Consider the following 25,124-nt stretch of genomic DNA (forward strand, 5'->3'; position numbering starts at 1 on the left):
CCAGGACCCCGCAGGGCTGGACAGTCCGAGCTCTGTTGGTTTCCTGTACGCACAGGCCCCAGCAGCCCTCTGGATGTATCTCAGAGTTCCTGGCGACAGAGGAGCAGCACTGAAGGCAGCCAGCGCAGCAGCCAGAAGCGCCATTACTGTCTGGCCGAACGCAATCGCCCTTCCTGCTCCTCTTATGCTGGTAGCTCTGGCTCCAGCTCCTCCTCACTGTTGTGCGACACGTGTCCAGAGCAGGGAGCAAAGCTGACAGGCAGAAGGCAGCTCCTGGACATCAGGATGTTGGGATCATTCCTCCCCCGGCCATGCTAAATTGGGAGCCCTGCCACTCCCTCGCCCTGCAGAACAGCCACTTGGTCCTGCTCCACTCTCTGGCCCTTGTTCCTAAACCCCACAGCCCTCCCTGGGGCTGCATGTGCAGCGGTGACTGGGCTGCGTGCACGTTCAGGACAGCAAGTGGGAACCAGCCCCGAACTTCCCCACAGCCTCCCAGGGAGCCCTTATCCCTGCCTCCCAGGGTGCAGGAGCACACTGCACACAAGCCCTGGGGATGCACTTCACTGTTCTGCAGCCAACAGCAGCGAGGCTCGGGCGTGTGTGTGTTTTTCCTCTGAAACCTACATTTTATGTCAAACTTCAAGATAAACAGACAAAAATAAATAAAACAACAAAAACCATCTCCGTGGAACATCTCGTTTTAAAAATTAAGAATTGCAAAGTTTCATTTTAATTGTTTGACAGTCCTGGACACTGACATCCTAATTACCCTCAGAACAGGTGCACATGGGCATTTCCTGCCCATGTGATTCAGCTGGGAGCTGGAGAGTCCAGTTCTCAGACTACAGCCTTCTCACACTGCACTTATTCTACTGACAGCCACCAAAGGAGTGCATTATGCAGTTTATGTACTCAGGTGCTTCTTAAGGGTCAGAACATTCTTAACCTAGGGTTAAAATGCAATGTAGATGCTCAAGCCGAGGGGTCCCCAACACAGGACAGCTGACTCGAGTCCCATTAACCCTAGGCTTACATTGCTGTGTAGACACAGCCAGGGAGCCTCAAAGCCCAGGTCAACTGACTCCAGCTCACACTGCAGGGCTAAAAATAGCACTGTAGACATTCAGGCTCTGGCTGGAGCTTAGGTGCCAAACCCAGTGACCGGGGGGCGGGGAGGGAGTCTCAAAACCCAGTCTCTAGCCTGAGCCCGAACATCTACACCGCTATTTTTAGCCCCACAGCGCAAGCTCAAGGTCGGCTGATCCAGGCTCCGAGAGTTGCTGCTGCAGGTTGGGTTTTTTTGGCTGCATAGCCATACCCTAACACAGCAACTAGACACCCGCGGTTGGCCTGTGCCAGCCGACTTGGGCTCACCGGACTCGGGCTGAGGGGCTTTTTTATTGCTTTGTAGACTTCTGGGTTCAGGCTGGAGCCTGGGCTCTAGGACCCTGTGCGGTGGGTGTCTAGTTGCTGTGTAGACATACCCGAAGAGACGTTTCTCCCTGTCTGACAGGGTTATTGTGAATTACCGATATTTATTAAGCACCACCACCTTCCTTGTCAGTGTATCGTTAGATGCACTGTTTGTCCAGGCTTTTCACTCAGTTTTAAACTCACTGGCTAGGCATCCCCCTCTCAAAATCATTTAAAGTTATGCTGATGCTGGGGGTTGCAGAATATTTACTTTTAACATCAATCAACAAGACTAAGTTCTTTGGGACAGGGACTATATTTTTAACCACATCAATTCAAGCCATCAAAATGCCACAGCAATGGATGCCCTATAAATGCCTTCATTAGTAAGGCGAGGGGAAAAAAAATTAGTTCAGGGCAAAGAGATCTCCACGTGCCTAGTTAGCAGGTACTATCGCCAATAAGTGCGAATAAGAGAATATGAAAAAAGTAGGTCTATGTTGATTCAGTCTATAGATTCAACAGACAAACCCCTCTCTATATATGGAATTAATGAAAACGTTAGGGATGCTACAAGACGACAAGCGAGGAGAAGGAAGGTGAAGTCTGATAGACTATTAATGACGTAGATAAGGCCACACAAACATCATGTCTGCAGTGGCACCTGAACTCTGCCACCTGTAACCTTCTTTATACCGAGCTGTTATTAGCACAGTTCCAGCAACACTGAGACTGTTTGAACGGTCTCCATGGAGCGTTCAATCTTTGGCCTCACTCCTGAGACCGCCAACAAGTGGGCCAGTTGTGGTGGGCTTCCCCCCACCCCCATCTCCATGATCAAGAACTAGAAAGAGACCCAGCAGTTGGTCACATACACTGGGTCACCACACAGAGACATTTTAACAGCTTATAGTCACTACCGTCCTGCGACAGATTTTAAACCAGTGACCTACACATAAAAAGTTGCCTGAACTAGTCAATCCCAATTATTATTTTTTTTAATTGACTATATTTAATAATTATATAAAATCTAGTTAGAATAGCTATATTTTCCTATTCCTTGGTCTCACTTCTGAGACTGAGACAAGTCCTGTACATAGACAGGATGACAGAAAGCCCCATCTACAAAATAGAGGGAGGATCCCAACCCTGAAGAATCCCACCCTAAGTTGGTGCAATTTGCTAATGCTAGAAACAAATGCACACAGATTGCTCAAAGTAGAATAAAAATCTATGTAACTTCTGTTGGGCCAGCTTTACCTCCATGATTGGACTGGATGCAAGGACCTTCTCTTCAATGTTGGTCTCACTGGCAGAGCCACCAACGGATGCGAAGAAGCGCATGGCATATTTGGCGGAGACTGTCTTTCCAGCACCGGATTCTCCGCTTACGATAATGGACTGGTTCTTCTCATCCCTGTGTGTCAGAGGAGAAAGGCTTTTAATACACTCATCTGCTTGTAAAGCTCTGGGTTGTCTCTCCCAGCTCCAATGGCTCTTTTGCATCCTCGTATGCATCTCAGTTTGCTTTAAGTTTCCCTTACGTGCATAGATTCTAGGATGAATGAAGTATTCATGCTATTGAAAAAAACATAACCAACACAGTGTCAGAACGATACATTTCCCAACTGGAAACTTTAGAACAGAATTATTTTAATCTTATCACCCACTGCTACAATTACAAAGCACCACTGCCTCTTACTGCAGGGAACCAGCATCCTGGCATTCACCCCCCAGCGCTACAGTTCTCCAGTCACGATAATCCTGCTGTTTAAGATTCCTCCTATCATCACTCAGCAGGATTTTGCTGGATATCAGCCACAGACTATTGTGCTCTTGGTCTCTCCCACCCTTCATTCCTTTTAAAAACAGAAACTGATGTTTCATCTCAGCATTCCAACTAACAGAGAACTGGACCCACAGCAAGTACGTTAATATGCCCTTTAATAGTGGAACTCACTGCTGTAGGACACTACTGAGATACAACTTAGTACCTTAAAAAAAAGGGATTCAACATTATGTCGTAGACTCCCGTTGATTCAAAACCCTACTATCCGAGCTTCTGCATTATCTGAATCAGCCCCCTTGTCCCTCAGCATGAGATATGTGCTGCAGAGGGACAAGGAAAGGGTTTGGATAAGAGAGCAGAGATCCCTGGCCGGAACTGTGAAGAGGAAGAGAAGCCTTCAGAGGCAGGGGAGGCCACCCTGCTTCTGAATGGCTCCTGCACTGTGACACTGTCACTGTGGGGAGGGAGCGCATCTGTGACAGCATTGCTGTGGAGGGCTGACACAGGGCTGGTGAAACTTGATCCCTGCAGGAACGGCAGAAGAGTCCTGGCTGGGGCTCTCTGCTTTGCCCTGTCAGGACCACAGACTCCCTACCCTCCATCCCTCGCACCAGCAGGGATTGAGTGTCACCGGCTCTAGAGCAGCAGAAGGAAATTTGACCACCATTATAAAAGGTGTATAAATAACAGAAAATATAAATGGAAGAGACCTGTTAGAAGATCTCGTCCACTCCATTGCCAGTGCAAGATATAGTGCCCGGGAAAAGGTCATAGTCTGATATCAAACTGCATGCATTTCCCTTTGGGAGAAGATTCTTACTCCAAATTTACACCAGTGTAACTGGGATCAGAATCTGGGACACAATCTTTCATCCACGATTACATAACGTTACAGCAATATTACTGGTTTCAGAGTAGCAGCCGCGTTAGTCTGTATCCGCAAAAAGAAAAAGGAAGACTTGTGACACCTTAGAGACTAACTAATAAATTTATTAGTCTCTAAGGTGCCACAAGCAATATTACTACACATTAGTAGGTCTCACCACTTTCCTGGTAAAAGGGCATATTCTTTACTTTTTCTGAATTCAGAGAAGCTGGATGGAATTTGATAAAAAATATCTTTGAACAGAGACCAAGCATAGAAAATTTCAGCACAAAAAGCAACTTTCAGAAAGAGTGAGCCCTGGAAAACAGAGAGGCTGTAATGGAAACTATTTTGCAACTAACTCTAGCGGCTACTACCAGACACCACTATACTTTCGAGAGAGGAATCCCAAAATACTCTTTATCCAGCTACCTGGGCAGCTTGATCAGATTGCATAAAGAACATTAGCCAGTGTGGATTCCAGGTAACAGTTCCATGGTCTCCATTTATGGGACAGTTAATTAAGCAGGGTGAAGTACAGTGCTTGGAAACATAGGAGTGATCTCACCCAAGCAGCAAACAGTTCAGAGAGAATCTGTCCCAATGTGTTCCCAAGGACAGAGCAGGTCACATATCTAGATTATGAATTGCTAGTGCATAGCTGTCTGCTCTCCAGACTTCTTGCTGAGTTAACACCAAGCCCTTCCTGTAAATATGAATGGCTCACAAGGACAGGGTGAGGCACTATTAGACAACATATTGACCTCTCACTTTTGTACTCCCTAGTATGATGCACTGTGAAATAAGCTATAGGAAGCACTGACTTGAGAGGAGGCCACAAAGTAACAGCAGTACCACATTAAACACCTAATAAAAGGAACTGGTAACTACTGCTAGCTCCAGGCACAGAGAAGAGGTACCCAATAAATATGACAAGCAGCACTGTTCAGTTGAAGGCCATAATAGTTGTATCCCCGGAGCAGATTGAGGAAGTGATTCAAGGCCGCTAAAAAGGGAAGCACTGCAGTTAAACTGGTGAAAAGATCCGTGAGGGCTGTTTTGCTAATCTTGCTAAAGAACTATTTGTGGGGTTTCCTGTGGAAAGTAATTTTCCACATACAGCATGAAATCAATAGGAACACCACCTATATGTGGAAAGAAAGAAGTGTATTCTCATATGCAAAAGGGAAAGACAGAAAGCAAAAGGCTCTGGAATTTGCCCCAAAGTGCAGATGAACAGATTATCCCTTGCTGGGTGAGGGAGAAGAAATGAAAGAAAGAGGTCACATACATAATACATCAATCTGCACTGCTTCTCCTGGATTTTTTCCTTCCTAATGGAAAAGTGTCTCCCTCTCCCAATAAATTCACAAGTAAAGACAGACAAGAATGACGCATAGACTAAGGCCAGAAGGGGACAATCATGATCTAGTCTGACATCAGCACATTGCAGGCCACTGAACCTCACCCTTCTACTCCTGTAATAGACCCATAACCTCTGGCTGAGTTACTGAAGTGCTCAAATCACGATTTAAAAAGACTTCAAGTTGCAGAGAATCCACCATTAACTCTAGTTTAAACCTGCAAGAGACCCATGGCTCCATGCTGCAGAGGAAGGTGAAAAAACCCTAGGTCTCTGCCAATCTGACCCAGGGGAAAATTCCTTCCCAACCCCAAATATGGTGATCAGTTAGACCTTGAGCACGTCGGCAAGATGCACCAGCCATCTGGGAAAGAATTCTCTGTAGTAACTCAGAGCCTTCCCCATCTAGTGTCCCATCGCTGACCGTTGGAAATATTTACTACTAGCAGTCGCAGATCAGTCCTGATACTGGGTCAGGAAAATCAGGCCACATCAGCTCAGTGGAGCATATATAGATGATGTGAAAATCATGTTCAAGCAGCCTGATCAAGGATAAACAATAATTTAACATAAGAGGATGAATGCAGCTGACAATCCCCACACCATTCTAAATATCTTGTTGCACCCATAATGACTGTCACGTAAGACATGGCGCACCTTTTCTTCCACTGCATATTTTGTTGTACTCATTTTGCAAACAATCTCTAATATGATCCTAGGCCATATATTTTATGATGCTAAGTGCTTAGCTATTAATGGGTGTACCTTCTGTTCTGGGCACAGCCCTCATCAAGGACAGGAGACAGTCGAGTACTTCACAACCAGAAGCAGGTGGGAGGGAGAACCCAACAGCTTTCCTTTCCCTACAAGAAAAGCTCCTGCTAACATGGACTTAAGGTCATCAGGATTATAGCAATAGTTGGGGCACCTATTGGACTGTGGAAAAATAAAAGAATCATTGATCAATAAAGTGTGCTATCTAAATTCTTTACCTGCTCTTTGGCAGCATCTGGACTATGCTGTTTAGCTCACAGACTGCTTCCCCACTGCCATGCAGCTTGCGTAGTTATCTGTACCAATGCAAAGTGGAGGTGGAATGCCACCATTCAGATCTGGCTGCATTCTACACTTGCTTTGTACAGGTGTCAATGACTTCACAAGGCAGCAGAGAATCATGTTCGATCTCTTTTAACCCTTCTCTTCTCCTTGTTCTTGCTCCTGATCCAGCACTGGCCTCTTCTGTCCTGCCAATGATGGGGCAAGAGCCTTCTCCTCTTGCCATGTGCCAACATCTCTGTATTTCTCTGCCTCAGGGACTCTTCAGCCCCTCTCAGATCACAGCTGAATGCATCTGCTCACCTATTCCTCTTAATCTTTCCTCATTTTTACAATGCTTCTATTGTATTATAAGGCATTTGGGGGTACAGTTTGCAGGAAAGATGGTGCACAAAAGTTGTATTATCTCCCACAAAGTTTTGATTTTCTGATACAGTTACAGTCCCCCGTCCCCTCTCAAATTAAAAACGTGCCTTATACAGAGTGAAGCTTTGACAAAAAGTCTAAAGCCATAGAAAAGGAAATTACCACCAGCACAGTCTTTGAGAGCCAATTAAGCACGACTTGTAAAATCCAAGTTATAAGGCTACGTCCACCAGCAAGACATATCAGAATCTCAGGGCAGGGACACTTTCTGTATTTGTATCCTGTGCAATCCTGAGCACATCCTTCCCACTTAAATATTTTTCAGTGGGCCGCATCTGTCAAGGGATTATCACCACTCCTCTCCTTTCCCTGCAATATTCCAGGCTGAACTGAGCATTTTTCTACTGTAGACAGTTGGGCCACTGCTGCCGCCTTCTTCTGAAAATTTTGTAATCGCAAAACAGCAGGTTAACAACCGTACACTTAAAAAGACAAAGAAATAAACAACTAAATGGGTGTGTGTATATATGTATTTTATAGCAGTTAAAATATTTTGAGGATAAAAAGTTCTCACACACACACATATATTACTACTCTGACACTTTAAATCAGATGTTAGAGATGGAAGGCACCACCTTACCAACAAAGATTTTTTCCTTTGGTATTTTTTCTAATGTTTTGTCTAGTCTAGTTTTAAATGTCCCACCTAATGGGGGATTCCATCAATAATTCTTTCAGGAATCTGTTCCACAAGCCCTGGATCCAGGCCATATCAATGGGATTCAGATTTGATTATGAATTAGCCATTTCTGTAATATTTTGAATTCTGTTTGCTATTTCTCCTGTCTTTTCTGTTTAAATGTATTGTTGTTCACCCACACATACTGATCCCAGTGGATTACAGTGTGATAAAAGACCGAGCAAACACCATTTGCTGCTAATACAACCAGCTTCGCAGGTCACATTTTTCTGAAGTTTCACAAAGATTTGCCTTAACTACTGACCCATTCCTGTTCAGAATGAGTCAGCTAGGTTCTCCAGGCCTGTTGAGGTTTTCTGCCCTTTTTCTATTTGAAATACTAGCTACAGTACTAAAAACAATTGTGAGATCACCTGGATCAAATGGTTCTTATCTTTCTAGTTAAACTCTGGATTACAAAAGAATGATCAAAGTGATAGTTTCTACAAAAGAAAATGCCTTCTCTCTAAAATTCAGTCAATATTTTCCAATGAACTGATTTTTGTTTTCCTCTGTGGCAGCAATCACTTGTCTGACACATCAGATGGTACATCCCCCCTTCCCAAAGACTGATTCTTGATGAAAAGACGCTACTTTGAAATGCAGACAATTCTTTGCACCTAAAACAGGAAAAGAATACCCATGCCACAGGGTATAAGAGAATCAAGAGCTGGGGTCGGGAGGAAAAAGGATCTAGGCATCACTGTGGACAGTTTGGTGGGAAAAATACCTGCTCAAGGATTAGAAAAGGGAGAGGGGAAGGGACGAGAGGGGGAAAAGGAAATAAATGTGTGGTTGTATTCAGACCATAATAGGCAAAGCATTCTGAAAATATATATGCCTGACTTGAATTGTTGTTGTAATTCCTAGCTTGAGAAGACATACACGTCTAGCTCTGATCAAACTAATGTGCTCAAAATAGAGCACAGTCAGGGTGACAAGTCACCCCGAGTATACACCTAGTGTCTCAGACAGGTACATACTTGGGGTGGCTAGCCCCTCCCACCACCACAGCTACACTCTATTGGGTGACTGAGCTAGCACCGGCATGTCTCCTCAAACTGGGAATTACACACCCAGCTCCAAGTGTAGACATACCCCTAGTGATTTGCCCAAAGTTACAGATGAAGTTTGTGCCAGAGTAGGGAATTGAACCCATGTCCTAATATAGTGCCCTAACCACTGAACCATCAACCTAGGGCAGGCACTGGCAGAGCAAGCTTTCCCCTCTGCACACCCCCATTGATACCTCTCAATATTATTATTCTGCAGAAAAAGACCTGGATATTACAGTGGATGAGAAGCTGGACATGAGTCAGCAGTGTGCCCTTGTTGCCAAGAAAGCTAACGGCATATTGGGCTGAATTAGTAGGAGCATTACCATTAGATCGAGGGAAGTGATTATTCCCCTCTATTCAGCACTGGTGAGGCCACATCTGGAGTGTTACGTCCAGTTTTGGGCCGCCCCCCACAGAAAGGGTGTGGACAAATTGGAGAGAGTCCAGCAGAGGGCAATGAAAATTATTAGGGGGGCTGGGGCACATGACTTACAAAGAGAGGCGGAGGGAACTGGGCTTATTTAGTCTGCAGAAGAGAAGAGTGAGGGGGAATTTGATAGCAGCCTTCAACTACCTGAAGGGGGGTTCCAAAGAAGATGGAGCTAGGCTGTTCTCAGTGGTGGCAGATGACAGAACAAGGAGCAATGGTCTCAACTTGTAGTGGGGGAGGTCTAGGTTGGATATTAGGAAAGACTATTTCACTAGCAGGGTGGTGAAGCACTGGAATGGGTTACCTATGGAGGTGGTGGAATCTCCATCCTTAGAGGTTTTTAAGGCCCTGCTTGACAAAACCCTGGCTGAGATGATTTAGCTGGGGTTGTGTGATGTTCCCCTCTGGTGTTGTCTGGACCAGTGATCTACTAGGTCACTCCAATCCTTGACTCTGGGAGCCAGCCTTACCCTGCTCTGCTGTGAGAACCCCCACTCCTGGGCTGTTCACGCACAGCCTCTGGCATGTAAGCTGCTCCCAGCTACTTGCAACTGAATGACACTAGCCAATATCTCCGGTCCCCGACACTAACCTAGGAACCTCCATCTTGCAGTGTCCAGTTATGCCCGCTGGACGCTGCAAGCTTATATGAGTTTGTCAATTTAACAAAGAAATTGACATGTACGAGGCTGGTTATCCTAAGGGGAGTCTCTGACATGGTTCAAACCAAATGCACTGCTTCAGGTAGAACAAACAAACGTTTATTAATTATTAAGATATGTTTTGACTTAGAATCACTTAAAATCTAAGTCAGATTTGGTCAAATGAAAGAAAAGCAAAATGCATTCTAAGCTGATCTTAACACTTTCATTGCCCTTACAAACTTATGCGCTTCTCACCACAGGCTGGCTGGTTGCCCTTCAGCCAGGCTCTCCCCTTTGATCAGCGCTTCAGTCACTTGGTGTGGTGTCTGGAGATGTAGGTGGAAGAGAGAAGAAGAGCATGGCAAATGTCTCTTCGTTTCCTCCCGCATGGCCTTGCCCCCACTCTTTCCCTTTAGAGTCAGGTAAGCATTACTGAGTCTCTCCAAGCATATGCTCAAATAAATTTGTTAGTCTCTAAGGTGCCACAAGTACTCCTTTTCTTTCTCCAAGCAAGGTTGAGCAATTCCCCTGGTGTGGCCTCATGCAGGTGAGTCATTGCACTGTAGATCCCTTGCTGGACAATGGCTGTGATGGGTTGTTTGACACCCTGCCCGTGCGTTGGTTACCTTCCTTGCTGTTGCCTCTGTGGAGCTAATAACTGGATGATTCCCGCAACTTACAGCATGTTTGAGCGACAACCATACAAACACAATTCTCAACTTCATATGCATTACTGATATACGTATATGGATAGAGAAATTACTTTCAGCAGATCATAACCTTTTCCCTGATACATATAAAGCATGCCTTATAAGGTAAGACCACAATTATATGAAAATGAGGAATATGGGCATTACAGCACTCTCCCCCAAGGTATAGAATGCCACAGGTTGGTCCTGCTTTGAGCAGGGAATTGGACTAGATGATCTCCTGAGGTGAGGTCTCTTCCAACCCCAATCTTTTATTATTCTATTTCCAATGGATTGCCTGTATTGGGAATAGGCAAGATCAATCTTTCTATCTGCTTAAACTGCTAGTCAGAAGAGCTGGGTTCAAGCCACACACCCCAAATATGGGTGTTTAGGATCTCAAATTTTGGCTCAGCCCACTATAAAGAGAGGGATCATTTGAAAAATGGTCAAACCAAACCAAACCCTCAGATATGATCTCTACTAGCAAGGTTGCTAGTTGTGATGGTCTTTTAATTTTTGTTTCCAGTAGGAACTGGACCAGGTAATGGCCTCCTCACAGGTAGATCATCAAACAGCCATTGGATAGTAACAGTTTTTTACTTGCTAATGACAGGGGTGCAACTAGAATCACTGATCTAGAGGTGAAAAGTTCCCTACCCCCAAAGCCAGTTCCTTTATATGTTCAATTCATCACTACAGTGCATGGAAAGGTTAATGTCAAAGGTTAACGGAACTTCTTTGTATTCTTCTTCTATCGGTATGATTATTTCAGTGAAGCATGGGGCAATAGCCATTGGTTCTGCAGCCTTTAATGCAGAGGTTTTTTTAATCTATGTTTAAGCTGTAAATTTCTATGGTACATTATGAAAAGAGGACTGTAAATCCAAAGGATGCAGATGAATGCTTGCTTTGTTTAACCAGAGTTTCACTTTATCCTGTTTAATAAATGCCCTCTTAGAGTTCTAACATATTTTTATATACTGCTTAAGTGGGGCACAATACAGGTAACCAATTCTGAAGTCCCAACTTCCTACCGGCCCTGTTTCTGTATCACATAAACAATGACATCCCCTGCAGGGTTAAAAGTTTATTCTGTCTCCCATGCTGCTCTCTCTTCCTTGGATAAACATGGACATCTGATGACCTGTGTATGATTGAGAAATGGATCAGAACAATTGTCTGAGGGATACGGAAGAGCTCAAGTGGAAGGTAAACCTCTTGCAGCCCCAGGCTCACAGAACTTGGGAGAAGTCACAAGAATAAAAATCTGTGCATTTGCTTAAATGTTCTAAAAGTTATGAAACACCTAGAAGTTTTCAAAATTATGTTTCTTCTGAAAGGTTGGCCAAGCCAGAAACTCTGGGATCTGTACAGACATCTCAAATAGGCGATTCTCTGCGATAAGGCACAACAGTCACAACTTGAACCCACAGAATTTCATTTGGTTGCTTTCCTTTCAATTAAGTGGAAATTGAATCCTTTATTTTTCCCAAAAGTTTTATAATTAAACAGTCACATTTATAGCTCTTCGTGTGCACACACCCCACTGGCGCACACCCCACCTAACAACAAGGAGTACAAATACGTTCTCTGAGAAAATACCACGGTGTTTTTGAAATCCATCCATCCAGAGCAAATAGGACCTAGGTTTCAAAGGAAAACTATCAACTTCCAAATCAAGGCCAGAGTTCTTTTTTGTTTGTTTGTTATTGGTTGGGGGGTTTTTTTGTTTGGTTGTCTTTGTTGAAGTTGCTAGTAATTGTGGGTGCCTCAATTTTAGGTGCCAAAGCTTAAAGGGGCCCCGTTTTCAGAAAATTCAGAGCACCTACCCACTATTCCTTTAAAGTACTTGGCCCATATATGGTCAGTAAAGTCTATCTACATTACACTAATGGCTATTTTGTTTATTAAAAGGGAGCATTCTAAAAATCTATTTTATTTTTCAGTATTTTATGCCATTTGTTTATTTTTCTGCATTTTCAAGGACAATGAGAATTGGTGAAGTCACTTTCCGGTTCTCAATTCTGCAAATTTACACTCAAACACTTCAGTAGCGTATGTATTTCCTCAACAAACAGCTCCATTGGGTTGTGTTAAAAAAAAACAAAAAACACACCCTTATAGAAACGCATCTATTGGCCTTCAGTCTTCTAAAAGCTTTTGTTGGGAGCTACAGCACTTGTGAAAAGTCAGGTCATTTCTTTTTAGAAAATCTAAATTGTTCGCCAAGATTTAATCTGGTGTTCCCCTTTAAGGTCTCTATCTACCTACCTACCTACCTGGAAGGATGAACAGTTGAGTCAGCCTTGGAAGGAGGAGTCTAGAGACTTGAAGCCAGACAATTAAATCCACTAAGCCATCCCCCTCCAGTTCTAAACTGATGTTGAAAAAAAATAAAAAGCTAATACTAATGCACAATTGCTATAACACATTTCAGTGTAATTTCCCTTCTCTCTCACACACATACAAAACCCTACACACCAAAGTAGCACAAATAAAATTTCCCATAACTATGCAAGCCCTCATTTCTCCAATGCAGAGTTAAAGATAGCAAGAATTCCATTTCTGAAGTGGTGTAAACAAATTGGGAACACAACTTCCCTGATTATTACCGTGAGTCATACTCCAGTTCATTCTTGTTGCTGAAAATACACCACATATACTGTAGTCTAAGATCCATTCTTCCCCACATGGACAGTGTACTTTGGTGACCAGAAGGAGGTAGATCTGGTTTAGTAGTTATAGCGCTTGACTGGGAGCTAGGACTACGGGTTTCCATTTACAGTTCTGACAGAGCTATGGGCAAGTCAATCTGTATGCCTCAGTTTCCCCATTTGTATTATGGAGATAACAATATTTACAGGTATGTATGTCAGGTGGGTGGGAAGGCTTACTGTTTGCATCATTACCCAAATCAAAGCACTCTGATATCCTCATATGAATAGTACAGCGTACTATAATTATTTAGACAACAGGCCAAAGGAAGATGAAAGTAACACATTTTCTCCATTCATTTTTAAAACCACCTGTCCAGTGATCTAAATTTCTATAGACATAACAGCAGAAAAATGCTAAAAGATTTCAGCGTCCAAATGTGGTGAAGAAAGTACAATAGAACCTCCGAGTTACGAACACGTCGGGAATGGAGGTTGTTCAGAACTCTGAAATTCTGAACAAAAGATTAGGGTTGTTTTTTCAAAAGTTTAATACTCAACACTGACTTACACAGCCTCGAAACTTTAGCATGCAGAAAAAAATGCTGCTTTCCCTTTTTCTCAGTAGTGTATGTTTAGTACAGCACTGAACTGCATTTGCTTTTTGGGGGGAGGGGTCTCTGCTGCTGCCTGGGCGTGTGGTTGACTGGTTCATAACTCTGATGTTTGTAACTCGGAGGTTCTACTGTAAAATCCAGGGTTTAAGTAAGTTTAACAAGCGAGGAAAGGATCCCTCACACTCAGCTGCTGGTTCTAAATGGATAGCTGCTGATTACTCTACTCTGCATTAAAGAAATATGTTCCCCGTTAGTTTAGCAATCTTTAATCTGCTGCAATAGAGAGAAAATTCAGCTCATCAATTCTAATGCACCTCCAGGGTTTCTCTAAAAAGGACACAGAGTTCAAGCTATAAACCTATATAATTTCCTCTGATGGCAACTCCATTAAGCATTGGATATGCCTTCTGAGGAAATCCAAGTACTGAGAAAACTAGAGAGAGTTTTGACGCTTCCTGAATATTTATTTTATATACAACTTTAAAAGTTCTAACTAAAGCTTTCCTCTGTTTTCACTCTGGGCCCAGTCCTGGTAGTAGGGTGTAAAAACTCTGGCCTCAAGGATCTTCCCCACTGCGATAAACTGACTCAATGGCAGCTCAGCTCTAAAACCAGCCTTTTGATTATAATCAAAGAACAATGAAAGCATTGTTGACAATTTTGAACTCAAGACATTTTCTTTAATAAAATGTATGAAGCCAGAATTTTCTGGCCTCTGTAATCTAACAGAAACTAGCCGAGCCACCCCCCAAGATCTCTACAGCTGACAGGAATGGAGACAGTCACTCTAAACAAGATAAGCGTTTAAAGCCATGTTGTCCTAACAAGGATCCTTCATCCCCACCCTTCTAAGCTGCATCTGTGGATTTAGTATTCTCTGACTGCAAGAACCAGGAGAGTCTAGAACCTCTAGGGGAAGGGAGGGGTAAATTCAAGCCCATGATTCTATCCCTTCCCACCACCAGCAGTACAGAAAGGCTTTACAAAGCCCTGGCTGGGATGATTTAGTTGGGGATTGGTCCTGCTTTGAGCAGGGAATTGGACTAGATGACCTCCTGAGGTCTCTTCCAACCCTGATATTCTATGAATGCCCATTTCCTCCTTTTACAGCCCCTTCTCTGGCACAGAACTCAAAGTGTACATCTACACTGCAATGTAAGGTCAGGGTTAGTGGGACTTGAGACAGCCGACCTCTGTAAGGGAACCCTGAGCTTGAGCATTGTATTTTATCCTTATGTTAAGTCTTTTCTAACCAGTGCTCGAACCCAGGGCTCTGCCCACCATGCTCTTTACCAGGAACAGCTCACTTTGCAAAAGGCTTGATTGGTTCCCTCTCCATTGCAAACCCAGGAGGTTCTCTGACTGTGTGTGCGCAGATCGGCACTCAGAACAGAATGGGTTAATGCTGACATGATCTGCTGCTGTTTGCAAAGGAGGGATGGCTTTCGTTTCCAATAGAGTGGATTGTAGATTGCTTGGACAGAGAGGACTAAGGAAGTTGTCCCGTGGAATTGTGGGATACTTCCAGGCAACTCTGGGCCCAAGTCAAGAAGGGCTGTGTCTACACTGAAAAGCAATAGGGCTCAGATCCTCCAGCACTGCAGAGCCTTAGGACCCTGGGTCCGACACCTGGGCTAGTGCATTTGCAGTGTAGACACAAGGACGAGGGGGTATGCTTGAGCCTGGGCTCAAGCATGGGCTTACGCTGCAGTGTAGACTTGCCCTCAGAGAAGTTATGGCTGAGTCAGTCACAGTGCCGCTGGGAATTCCCACTATAGCGTGGACCATTCTTGTATTCTCCCAGCTCTTCTAACGGGAGCTGGTTTAGCAAAGCCCAGAATACAGGCTTTATACATCAATGTGTGCCACTAAATGCATTTATCCCTGTGAGTAAAATCCTAGCAAAATTAATACAAAGCTATGTCAGCAAACCTATGCTAGTGTAGACCTAGCTAGCCAATGTGATCTTGTTTCGTTAACAAAACTAACAATATCAATAAGGTTTTGTTATTACAAAAACAGATGAAACCTGCTCTTTAAGGGACAGCATTTAAAAAGTCCCCTTTTGGCTGCAGGAACAAGCACCAGCATACTTTTGTGGGGAAATAGGGACGTGTCCTTTGGCCCCCTGTTAAAATTTGTTGGAGTTAACAGAAAGAGTATGAAAGAGCAAAATGCTGTTTAAATATACATAAAAATATCACTGGCAACGTCCTATCATGACGCTGTAGATCCGCTGGGAGGCTGTACGGTATACACTTTTCTCAGGCATACCTCAAAAGTTTAGAGACTTCCACATGGCCTGTGTGATCGATACAGGTGTGAACAATACGGATATTGTCACAGGTGGCACAACTGACAGTGATGTCGAGTAGATGAGATAGGAGAAGGGGCAGGGAGAAGTCCTGTTCATGCAGCATGCAAAGAAAAACAGCTCTTGAATTCAAGCCTTAAATTGCTTTATTTGCCTAATCTTTACCCCCCCTCCCCAAATCTATTTTTTCTGCACACATCAGAAAACCTGGGGGGAGACAGGCATTGCAGAGTTCAGCAGAGATGAAAATCTCAGTCATTTCAATTTACCTTTTTAGACAAGTACATTCCTGGGGTTAAACCTCCAGGAGTAGCACCCTCTGACAATTGACAGTTGATTTTCAAGCTCTCCATAGACAAGCAGTTGTGTGTAATTTACTGTTATTTCCCTTTGTACTGTGAGCAAGTGTCTCAGTACTGCAGTGAGGGGCACTCTGTTTATTGATTTTTTTTTAATTGTCATAATGTATGCATATGAATGCAATGTTCTATGTGGGGCCAAGCAAGCGTAAGGTTGTAAGAATACCCTAGGCACAGCAGCTGTCCCAATCCTTGCAAATGAAGTATTTGATACACCATGTTCATCAGTACAGAGCATGCAGTGTCTTTTTGTCTACCTGGTAAGGAAGACCAACCTGCTCTTGCAAACTCATCTCAACATGGCTTATTCAGTTAGATACTATTGTGACGACCATGTGCCGTATCTGCTGTGCTAACAGTGAGCCGTATGGGCCCTTGTGTATGTAAATCTGCAGAACACCCTGTGGCATTCCGCACCTCAAAGCGGCACCCTGGAACCCCCATATTCACCCTGTCATATAATTATGATATATTTCAGACAAAGAATGCCATGTAAGGTATCAGATGAAACCCATTGTTCTGTCCAAATATGTATATTGTTAGTTCCAGGTTGGACCCCTGGTTAGTTCCAGGTTGCCCAGCCCCAGGCCTCACCCCCACTCCACCCCTTCCCTCATTGCCCCACCCCCTCCTCTCCTCTTTCCGCCCCTGCTCCGCCTCTTCTCCACCTCTTTATGCCCTCTCCCTCCCAGCGTCTCCTGCACGCCGTGGAACTGCTGAGCCACTTTGGTGGGAGGTGCTGGGGGGAGAGAGCGAGCGCGTGGCTGCTGGTGGGTGCTAAACACCTGCAAATTTTTTTCTGTGGGGCTGGAGCACCCATGGAGTTGGCACCTATGAGCCCGAGGATCCCGTCACACACCTATGCTAACAGTTACTCAATTTTGGAGTCATAAAGGGTGTTCCTATTTCAAAAAGCAGAAGCAGGGCAAGCAGGGAGAGGAACGGTAAAGACAGTTCGGCAGAGGTGCCCTGTGAGGGGCTATTGTTTGCAACAGATGCAAGTGGGGGAGTTTACAAGCGCATCAGAAGCAAAGAAAGTGTAATGTCCGCTACAGGGAGAAAAGCTATAAGAGGCGGCAAGCAAATAAGGCAAAAATGATTAATAGTTGCTGGGGTTTGGTCTTTTCTAAAAGGGAGATCACTAACAGGAGGTTAACATACAAGTTAACAAGCTGGGCCAGAAGTCATAAGGCCAAATTACCAGAGGAGAGACAAGTTGAAGAATACCTTGAATGTACTGAAATCACCACTGCCTAACAGAAGTCACACTGAATTGCAGAAAGCACTGGCAGTAGTAGTATCCGAACCACTGAGAACTCATGGAGGGCAAGAAAGGACTGGAACCAAGTGCCTCTTTTAAAAAAAGGAGAGGAAAAAGGAGATGCAGAGAGTCCCAGACCAATAAAGTTAAACTGAATGCACAGTAAATTTCTAGACAAATAAATAAAGCTGATTATTAGTGAGATTTTAGAGGAAAAAGCAGCAATAAACAGTAACTCATATGCAACTAGTTTATCAAAGACAAGTTATGGCAAACAATAGTGACAAATTTATTGGATAAAGGAAATTCAGCGAGTATCAAGATCATCTTAACTTTACCCATGCATTTGACGTAGCTGTACATGCAAACTTACAGGCAAGCTAGAGAACTGTGGCTTAACATGAAGGTGGAAACAGAATGGACTAGACATTCAGTTTTGGAATAAGCAAGTGCAATGCTTTTGAAATCAATGGAGTTAACATCAAGTATGAATTGGGACCAGAGAATATTTAACATGAAGGAGAGGGGAGGAGGAGGAGATTTACTGGGAGGGATCTCCAAAGACTCTGGTGAATATTAATAAAAATAGAACAAGATCTGGAAAAACAGGCTGATAGCAATAAAAAAAGACTAAATGAGGGTGCACTGAAAGCGGTAATGATCAAAATGCATAATAATACTGCTGAGTAAGGGGTTACTGAATAGGCAGCAATGCCACAGGATAGGGTCTGGGAGAAATAGCAGAAGATAAATTGAATGAGTCAACAATGAAGTCACAAAAATGGGCAGACGATTGAATTGTGTTAATAGGAGTATGACACATAAAACAAAGAAAAATATTCTCTTCTACTCAGCACTGGTTAGGCCTTTCCAGGAAATGCTGTATTATATTTGGAGGTATGATAAATTTTAAAGAGAGACAGAAAAGAAAGGAAGACACAAAAGACAAATGGATAGACTTCAGAAGGGGGTTGACAAATGAGCCAAGCAAAGAGATATGTAGAGATCTGGATGAATTCACTCTGGGGAAAAGATGACTGAGAATAACAAGACAAGAATGTTCAAAGCCCCACAGGATATTGCAAGAAGACAGGAATCATTATTCATCGAGGACAGAACAAGTAGCATTACGGTTTCAGCTGTAACAAGGAAGATTTCAGACAAGAGTTAAGAAACACTATTAAAGCAGATAAGCAGTGGAACAACCTGCCTAAGGAGGCTGGAGACTCAAGGTCAGGACACATCTATCTGGGTTGGTTTAGTGATGAATAAAAAAGCAAATCGCACCACAACAGTGTTGAGGAAAGACAAGGTGAATCAGTAGAGATCCCTTCCAACCTGTAGCCTATGGCAACATACAGGCATTTCACCAACACGTGGACACACAAAGGAGTCCCAGCATCATTGGCCACTTCCAATTTAGTTCTGCTTACAAGCAGCATTAAATACACCATGTGGCAGAACAATCCTTGAAAGAAAATGTCAAAGGGTCCCAGCCAAGTTTTCCTACTCACCACCAGCATGTGAAAGGCTTACATGGAAGGGACCCTGCAGGCCTATCCTGTCCCTCACAGGCCTGCAGGGTCCCTCTGCTCTGCAAGGCTCTCACCTTCCCCTGGCTCCCAAGCTCTGTTGGCTGTCTCGCGCCAAGTCAGACTTCGTCACTTTGGCACAGCAAATTCCTTCCGTGAACTTTTAAACTCCCAGAACACGAGCTGGGGAGTGGATTTTGTTGAGAGTTAGCATGGGGAATATACACCCAAATTAGTCAATACAAAACCAGCCTGACTAACTGTACCATGATTGCATTAATTTCTTATGTTATGAATAATGCTGTAAAGGAGGGAGGAATTCTCCTAATGGAAAAGAAAAAAGGCTAGTACACTGTTGATTAGGAAATGGACTTTGAACTGCAGAATTACCATTCATGCCAGTATTAAACAGCTAAATCAAGTATGTTTAAACATTTTGATTCACTGGTGTACTGGGATATGAGGAGGTGGTTCAGCATATCATTTGTGGCTTGGCTTTGACCGGCCAACTCAAATGCTATAATAAAAATCAAAGAATTCTGAAAGAACACAACAATGTTCACACTTCTATATGCCATGCTCTGTTAACTGCTATGAGTTAAATAACTCAACTTGGCTAGTTAGAGAAGAGAAACATTTTTCAGAGAGGCTTCCGTCTCAATTCGGTCCAACGTCTACAAACTCAATCATGGGTTTAATGTGATGGAAAAAAACGCAAAGTTAAAAAAAAAAAAAAAGTCAGGTTACATTTAGTAAAAAACCCAGCTAGGGAAAAGTTTGAGTACTGAAAAGATCTGCCTGGGACAAAGATTGGTGCTCTTATTCCATCCCCTCTCATGTCATGATTCATCAACAGGACACTGTTCAGCTCCACTCACTGTCTTCCTGGTAATTTTCAGCTTACCTACTATCTCATTAGCATAGCTTCATAGTTTGCATTCTGAGGCTAGCTCAAACCTACCAATCATGTCTTGATAAGACAGACTACTAGGCTGGGAAGTCAAGCAAGCGGGCCATCATTCCATCTGTTACGAATGTCTGGACGGCTAACTTTATATAGAGAAAAAGCTGCAGTTTAATATACAGCCACTAGATCAGTTCAGTCAACTCCTGCACTAACAGACACAGGCCCAAACAAACCCACTGCTTTGCCATTAACACTAAGCCATGCTATTTATGATAGACGGAATGAGATTACAAATACAGGGCACCCTCTTTAGCTGTGCCATCATTATAGGCAATGTGATATTATCCTCTTGGCCTCCAACTTGAAGAAAGCAAAGACAGAAGAACACACAAATATCCTGAACCCAAGTTCTCCTGAACCTAATCATCTCAGTATGATTTTTCTCCTTCAACTTTACAATGACTGAGGTAAAAATAAATAAAGACACTGAAGAATCTTTGGATTCATTAAAAACAGATTCATTTAACATTATTCAGGGGGCCACCCGAGATCACCTATACAACCTTCATTGAAAGTATCAGCTTTAAGCATAGCTGCTCAGCACCTGAAATGCAGTCTTGCCAATGATGTCTTGATTCTGCCCCCATCACCACATATTCTCTGCTGATAAAATTAATAAAAACCCCCAGCACAGGAATAAATTTCACCCCATGTACATAACAATACTTATCCAAGGCACAGAGAGGCTTAATTGAGAAGGCTGAACTCGGATTAATGAATGCCAGTGTCAGCGCCGACACAGCCTCTCCTGTGTGGCCTTGAGCAAGTCACTCACCGCTCTCTCTCTCAGTCAATCAGACAGCATTAAAAAGATAATACCTCCCCTATCACACAAGGTTGTTGCGGGGATAAAGTAGCTCTAATACTGCATTTGTAAAGAAGCATTAGGAGTAGATAAAGTGTTTTGAAGATGAGAAGTGCTTAGTACCATTATCTGTACTTAAGTACAATCCACAAAGCCTGGGCTGGAGCTGCCACACAGCTAAAACTGGCCATCAGATAGATTAAAAGACTTCATTGCAGGAGGGTATGGAAGAAACGGAAGCAGGGACACAAGTGATATGCTTTCCTATGTTACTTAAGAACACAGAACGACCATACTGGGTCAGACCAATGGTCCATCTAGCCCAGCATCCCATCCTCTGACAGCAGCCAATGCCAGCTGCTTCAAAGGGAATGAACAAAACAGGGCAATCATCAGGTGATCCATCCCTTGTCACCCATTCCCAGTTTCTAGCAAACAGAGGTGAGGGTCATTGCAATGGCATATGGGAAATCCACAAAGCAATGCTTTTTCCGACAATACCATTTAATCAAGTGCATGCTTAATGTACTTTGCACCATGATTGTACCAGTGTGCTCTAGGACTCTAGCCAGCTCTAGTTATTGGATTCCTAGATGGCACTGAAGCCTGGATGCTTACAATAGCAACCCTCTCATTCATAACCATTGGGTATAATAAGTGCCATGATGAGGGAAGAGAAATTGTTAAGTACAACAAAACGTTTAAAGAGAACATAGTCCAAACAGCAGCATACAGGTATGCGTATGTGTTTATTTATACACATTCCCATTTTACGCTAACAGCCCCTTTGCATCAATAAAACGTTTCCCACATTTGTCAAGATGAATAAAAACAATGCTTCATTATGGAGCGAATGTCTTTGTTTAATGATGATTAGTAACGTTTCTTCTTGAAGAGACTCCGAAGCCATGAATCATTTACACGCATTTGAGTGGAATAATTAGAACCTAGAGCAATCATGCTGCTAGTGGTTTTTTAAATGTGCATTTTGCTTTTAAACTTCCCTCTGTAAACTTCTTAAAATCCATACTTGTTTTAGCATTTGACCAATTATATCAAAACACACTTTTGGCAAATGAACTAAATGCTGAAAAGGCACCAAATGCAATAATGCCATCCCACCTGCAAAAAATTATGTTCATGATAAAATGTAAGAGTTCCAAAATCATGATAATTCTGAACAAATTATGAAACAGGTTCTGTCAATTCACAAGTTAATACTTTGTGATGCAATTGTCAAAAAGCAGAAATATTTACCAATGTGATCACAAGAATGACAAATACTGTGCATTTACCTAGAGCCTCCTGCCCAAACAGCTTGATAACATTCATGTATTAACCCACACAACACCTGTATTGTAGGTAAGTATTACCTTTGCTTTTAAAGTCCCCTTTGCTTTTTACAGGCAAACAGAGAGACACTTATCCACAGGAAGTCCATGGCAGAGTGGGCAACAGAAGACGTATTTTTGACTTCCTGCTGTGTTTTAGCAACAAGAACACTACTACTTATCCTGAGATTTATTCTCTAGTACGATCACCTAGTTTACAATCGCTGGCATCCTCCAATCTGAGGAAAACTGAGCACAAAACAGTGTTATGGTATATAGACAACTCCTTCCCTTCTGAAGGAGTGTAGGGACAGCAAATCTGACAACCAGAGTAAGAGAAAAGTCACCACCTCTCTATTATACAGGAAACACAAGCTGCAATTCTGAGAGTGAATGCTTTTTTCAGAGGCATGTTGATCTCGCCTACCCTCCTGAGGGCGTTGTGGGGATTAGTGTTTATAAAGTGCTTTGAAGACGAAAATTGCTACGCAAGTACAAAATAGAATGCTGCTTAGCACATCCTCCGTGGGGGCAGAAGGGTCGATGGAATCTCTCCCACTTTCTTCACTCCCTATCTCAAAGTTTCCAAATTGCAATGACACAGGCGCAGCTCTCTCCACAGCACACATCCCTGCTCCTTCTTCAGTCAGCCGAAAGGTAGAGAGAGGGAGCTATGCTACAGTGAGCACTCCCTCCTCCCCTAAAGGGCTGGGCATGCTGCCTTCTGTCCCAAAGCCCTCAAGGCAGAGGTCAGAAGCCAAACTCTGATCCACTGTGTGGCAGTAGTGCACTGCAACCAGGCTACTGACACTGGCTTCGTTGATCTGCCCATTGTCACTGAAATGACCAGCCCAGCTGTGGGTTGTAGGACAGCACAGTTTACAGCACAGTAAATGCTGGTCTCCAACAGCTAATAAAAATGGTTTTAGCAGGTCCCTTTATGCGACAGGAGGGACCAGTCCCCACTCTATTACATATGAAATACTTAAAGCTTAAGACTTTCTAAGACTGAAATTTAATAGTATCTGCACTGGAGGATGTTACTTGCATCTCTTTCACATGAAAGTATCCCAAAAGGATTCATAGTCAAATGCAGCAGATTAGACTGACTGATATTTCAAGCCTGACCAGTCATACATCTGTGTGGGCAGCAGGGGTGAAAGTAACTTAAAAGTCTTACCGGTGCAGGGGCCTGGCTCCAGGGCCTCGGGAGGAAGAAGCGGGGCTGGAGACCAGCCTCCTTCAGCCAGCCTTTCCACACTGCCTGGCCTATGTTGCCTGGGGCTCTGGCAGTGATTTAAAGTGGCTGGGGGCTCCAGCCGCTGCAAGGAGACCCGGGCCCTTTTAAATCGCTGTGCCCCAGGGCAGCTGCCCTCTTTTCCCCACCCACCCCCTCTCGGTGGCCCTGGTGGGGCAAAAGGGGCAGCAGCGCTTTAACCTCGGCTGTGTACGGGCCTGTACTGGTGGCCACTTCTTACCAGTACGCTGTACCGGCCCACTTTCACCTCTGGTGGGCAGGTAAAGGTGATCATGTAGGCAACACATGAATTCTTAGCATTACTCCACTCTAATCCATGCAGTGTCTCAGAAAACCTTATAAATCTCAGTGAAAACTACTAAAATTAACATCTAAGGAGGCTTGCTACCTGCTGCATCCTTTCATGGGCTTGAAATGTACTAGCAATTGTAAAGGCTAGATTTTCTGAAAGCATCAAAGTTTAGCTTACAATTGATGAGCTCAGCCTGGAAGAGTCAGAATTAGAACCACCTAGTGCCCCATGTTAAGAGCACGTTCACTTTCACATACCTGGCTTCCAAAGGACTTGTCCACATTAAAAAGTCTGCAGCGGCACAGAGAAGATGCTACCTACACCGACGGGAGGGCTTCTTCCATCAGTACAGGTAATCAACCTCCTAGAGAGGCGGTAGCTATGTTGGCAGGAGAAGCCCTCCCATCAACATAGCGCTGTCAACACCAGGAGTTAGGTCTGTATAGCTGCATCACTCAGGGGTGTGAACCTTCCATACCCCTGAGCGACACAGTCATACCATTGCTAGTACAGACCAAGTGTATGTGCTCTTGGCCAGACTGTGATCTCAGTTACATTGGTGTAAACCTGGACTAATGCCAATGAATCTACATCTTAGTTTTTCTATAGCATCCAGAACTATGACAGGCCCCAATTCATCGAAACACTGAAGCACGTGCCTAGTTACCCTTCTTAGTTGGGACCCAAGTGCTGCAACCAATGGAATTAATCTGGCCTAATTGAGTTCAGAATCCTGGGACCCCTTTCCAGCTAAACGCTCTCAGTGCAAATCTGACCATAAGTGTAGTCACCAAATGCAGGAACTCTGTACAGCTGCTCTATCTTGAAAATAGCATTGGAATTACACCTAATATCTGTGCATTAACATAATTTGAGTTTCCTGGAACACCCATAACCTGCTTTATGCAACTGTAGTTGGGTACAGACTAAGTCATGGCAGCTGAGCATTCTGTGCCTGTGTATGTTCTTATGAGCCCTCCAGCAAGTACACACAAAGGGAGTCCAAGTGCAGTAAATTTATACCCCATGGAAAGCCTAACTCTAAATGCTGTACTTGAGATGTATTCAGGATCCCTCACATTCAGATGCATTGTCAACTGGAAGAGAACAAAACAGTCTCTTCCTCTGATAAAGCAGAATTCAATTTCTTTTGACTAACGATGTTTTATGCTGCTTGTTCTCACTGCTACATGAGGATAAATCAATTTAGCCAAATCTCCTCTCTTATAAAAATTAAAAAGGCACATTTATACAGTCCCATGCTTGGTGAGTCTAGCAGAGCTGGACCTTGCAAAGGAAATTAAAACCAACAGTAA

General features: G+C 43.6%; 1 protein-coding gene across 1 annotated transcript in view; it reads right to left on the reverse strand.

The window, feature by feature from the left end:
* MYO5B (myosin VB) overlaps positions 1 to 25,124 on the reverse strand; it is a 359,433-nt gene that overhangs the window by 190,886 nt on the left and 143,423 nt on the right. The window contains exon 5 of the mRNA XM_074952355.1: positions 2,677 to 2,833. Within this exon, the coding sequence (XP_074808456.1) occupies positions 2,677 to 2,833 (157 nt within the window). The remainder of the gene's footprint in view (positions 1 to 2,676; positions 2,834 to 25,124) is intronic.

The sequence above is a fragment of the Natator depressus genome, chromosome 5 (assembly GCF_965152275.1).
Source record: "Natator depressus isolate rNatDep1 chromosome 5, rNatDep2.hap1, whole genome shotgun sequence".
In the NCBI taxonomy this organism is placed as follows: domain Eukaryota; kingdom Metazoa; phylum Chordata; order Testudines; family Cheloniidae; genus Natator; species Natator depressus.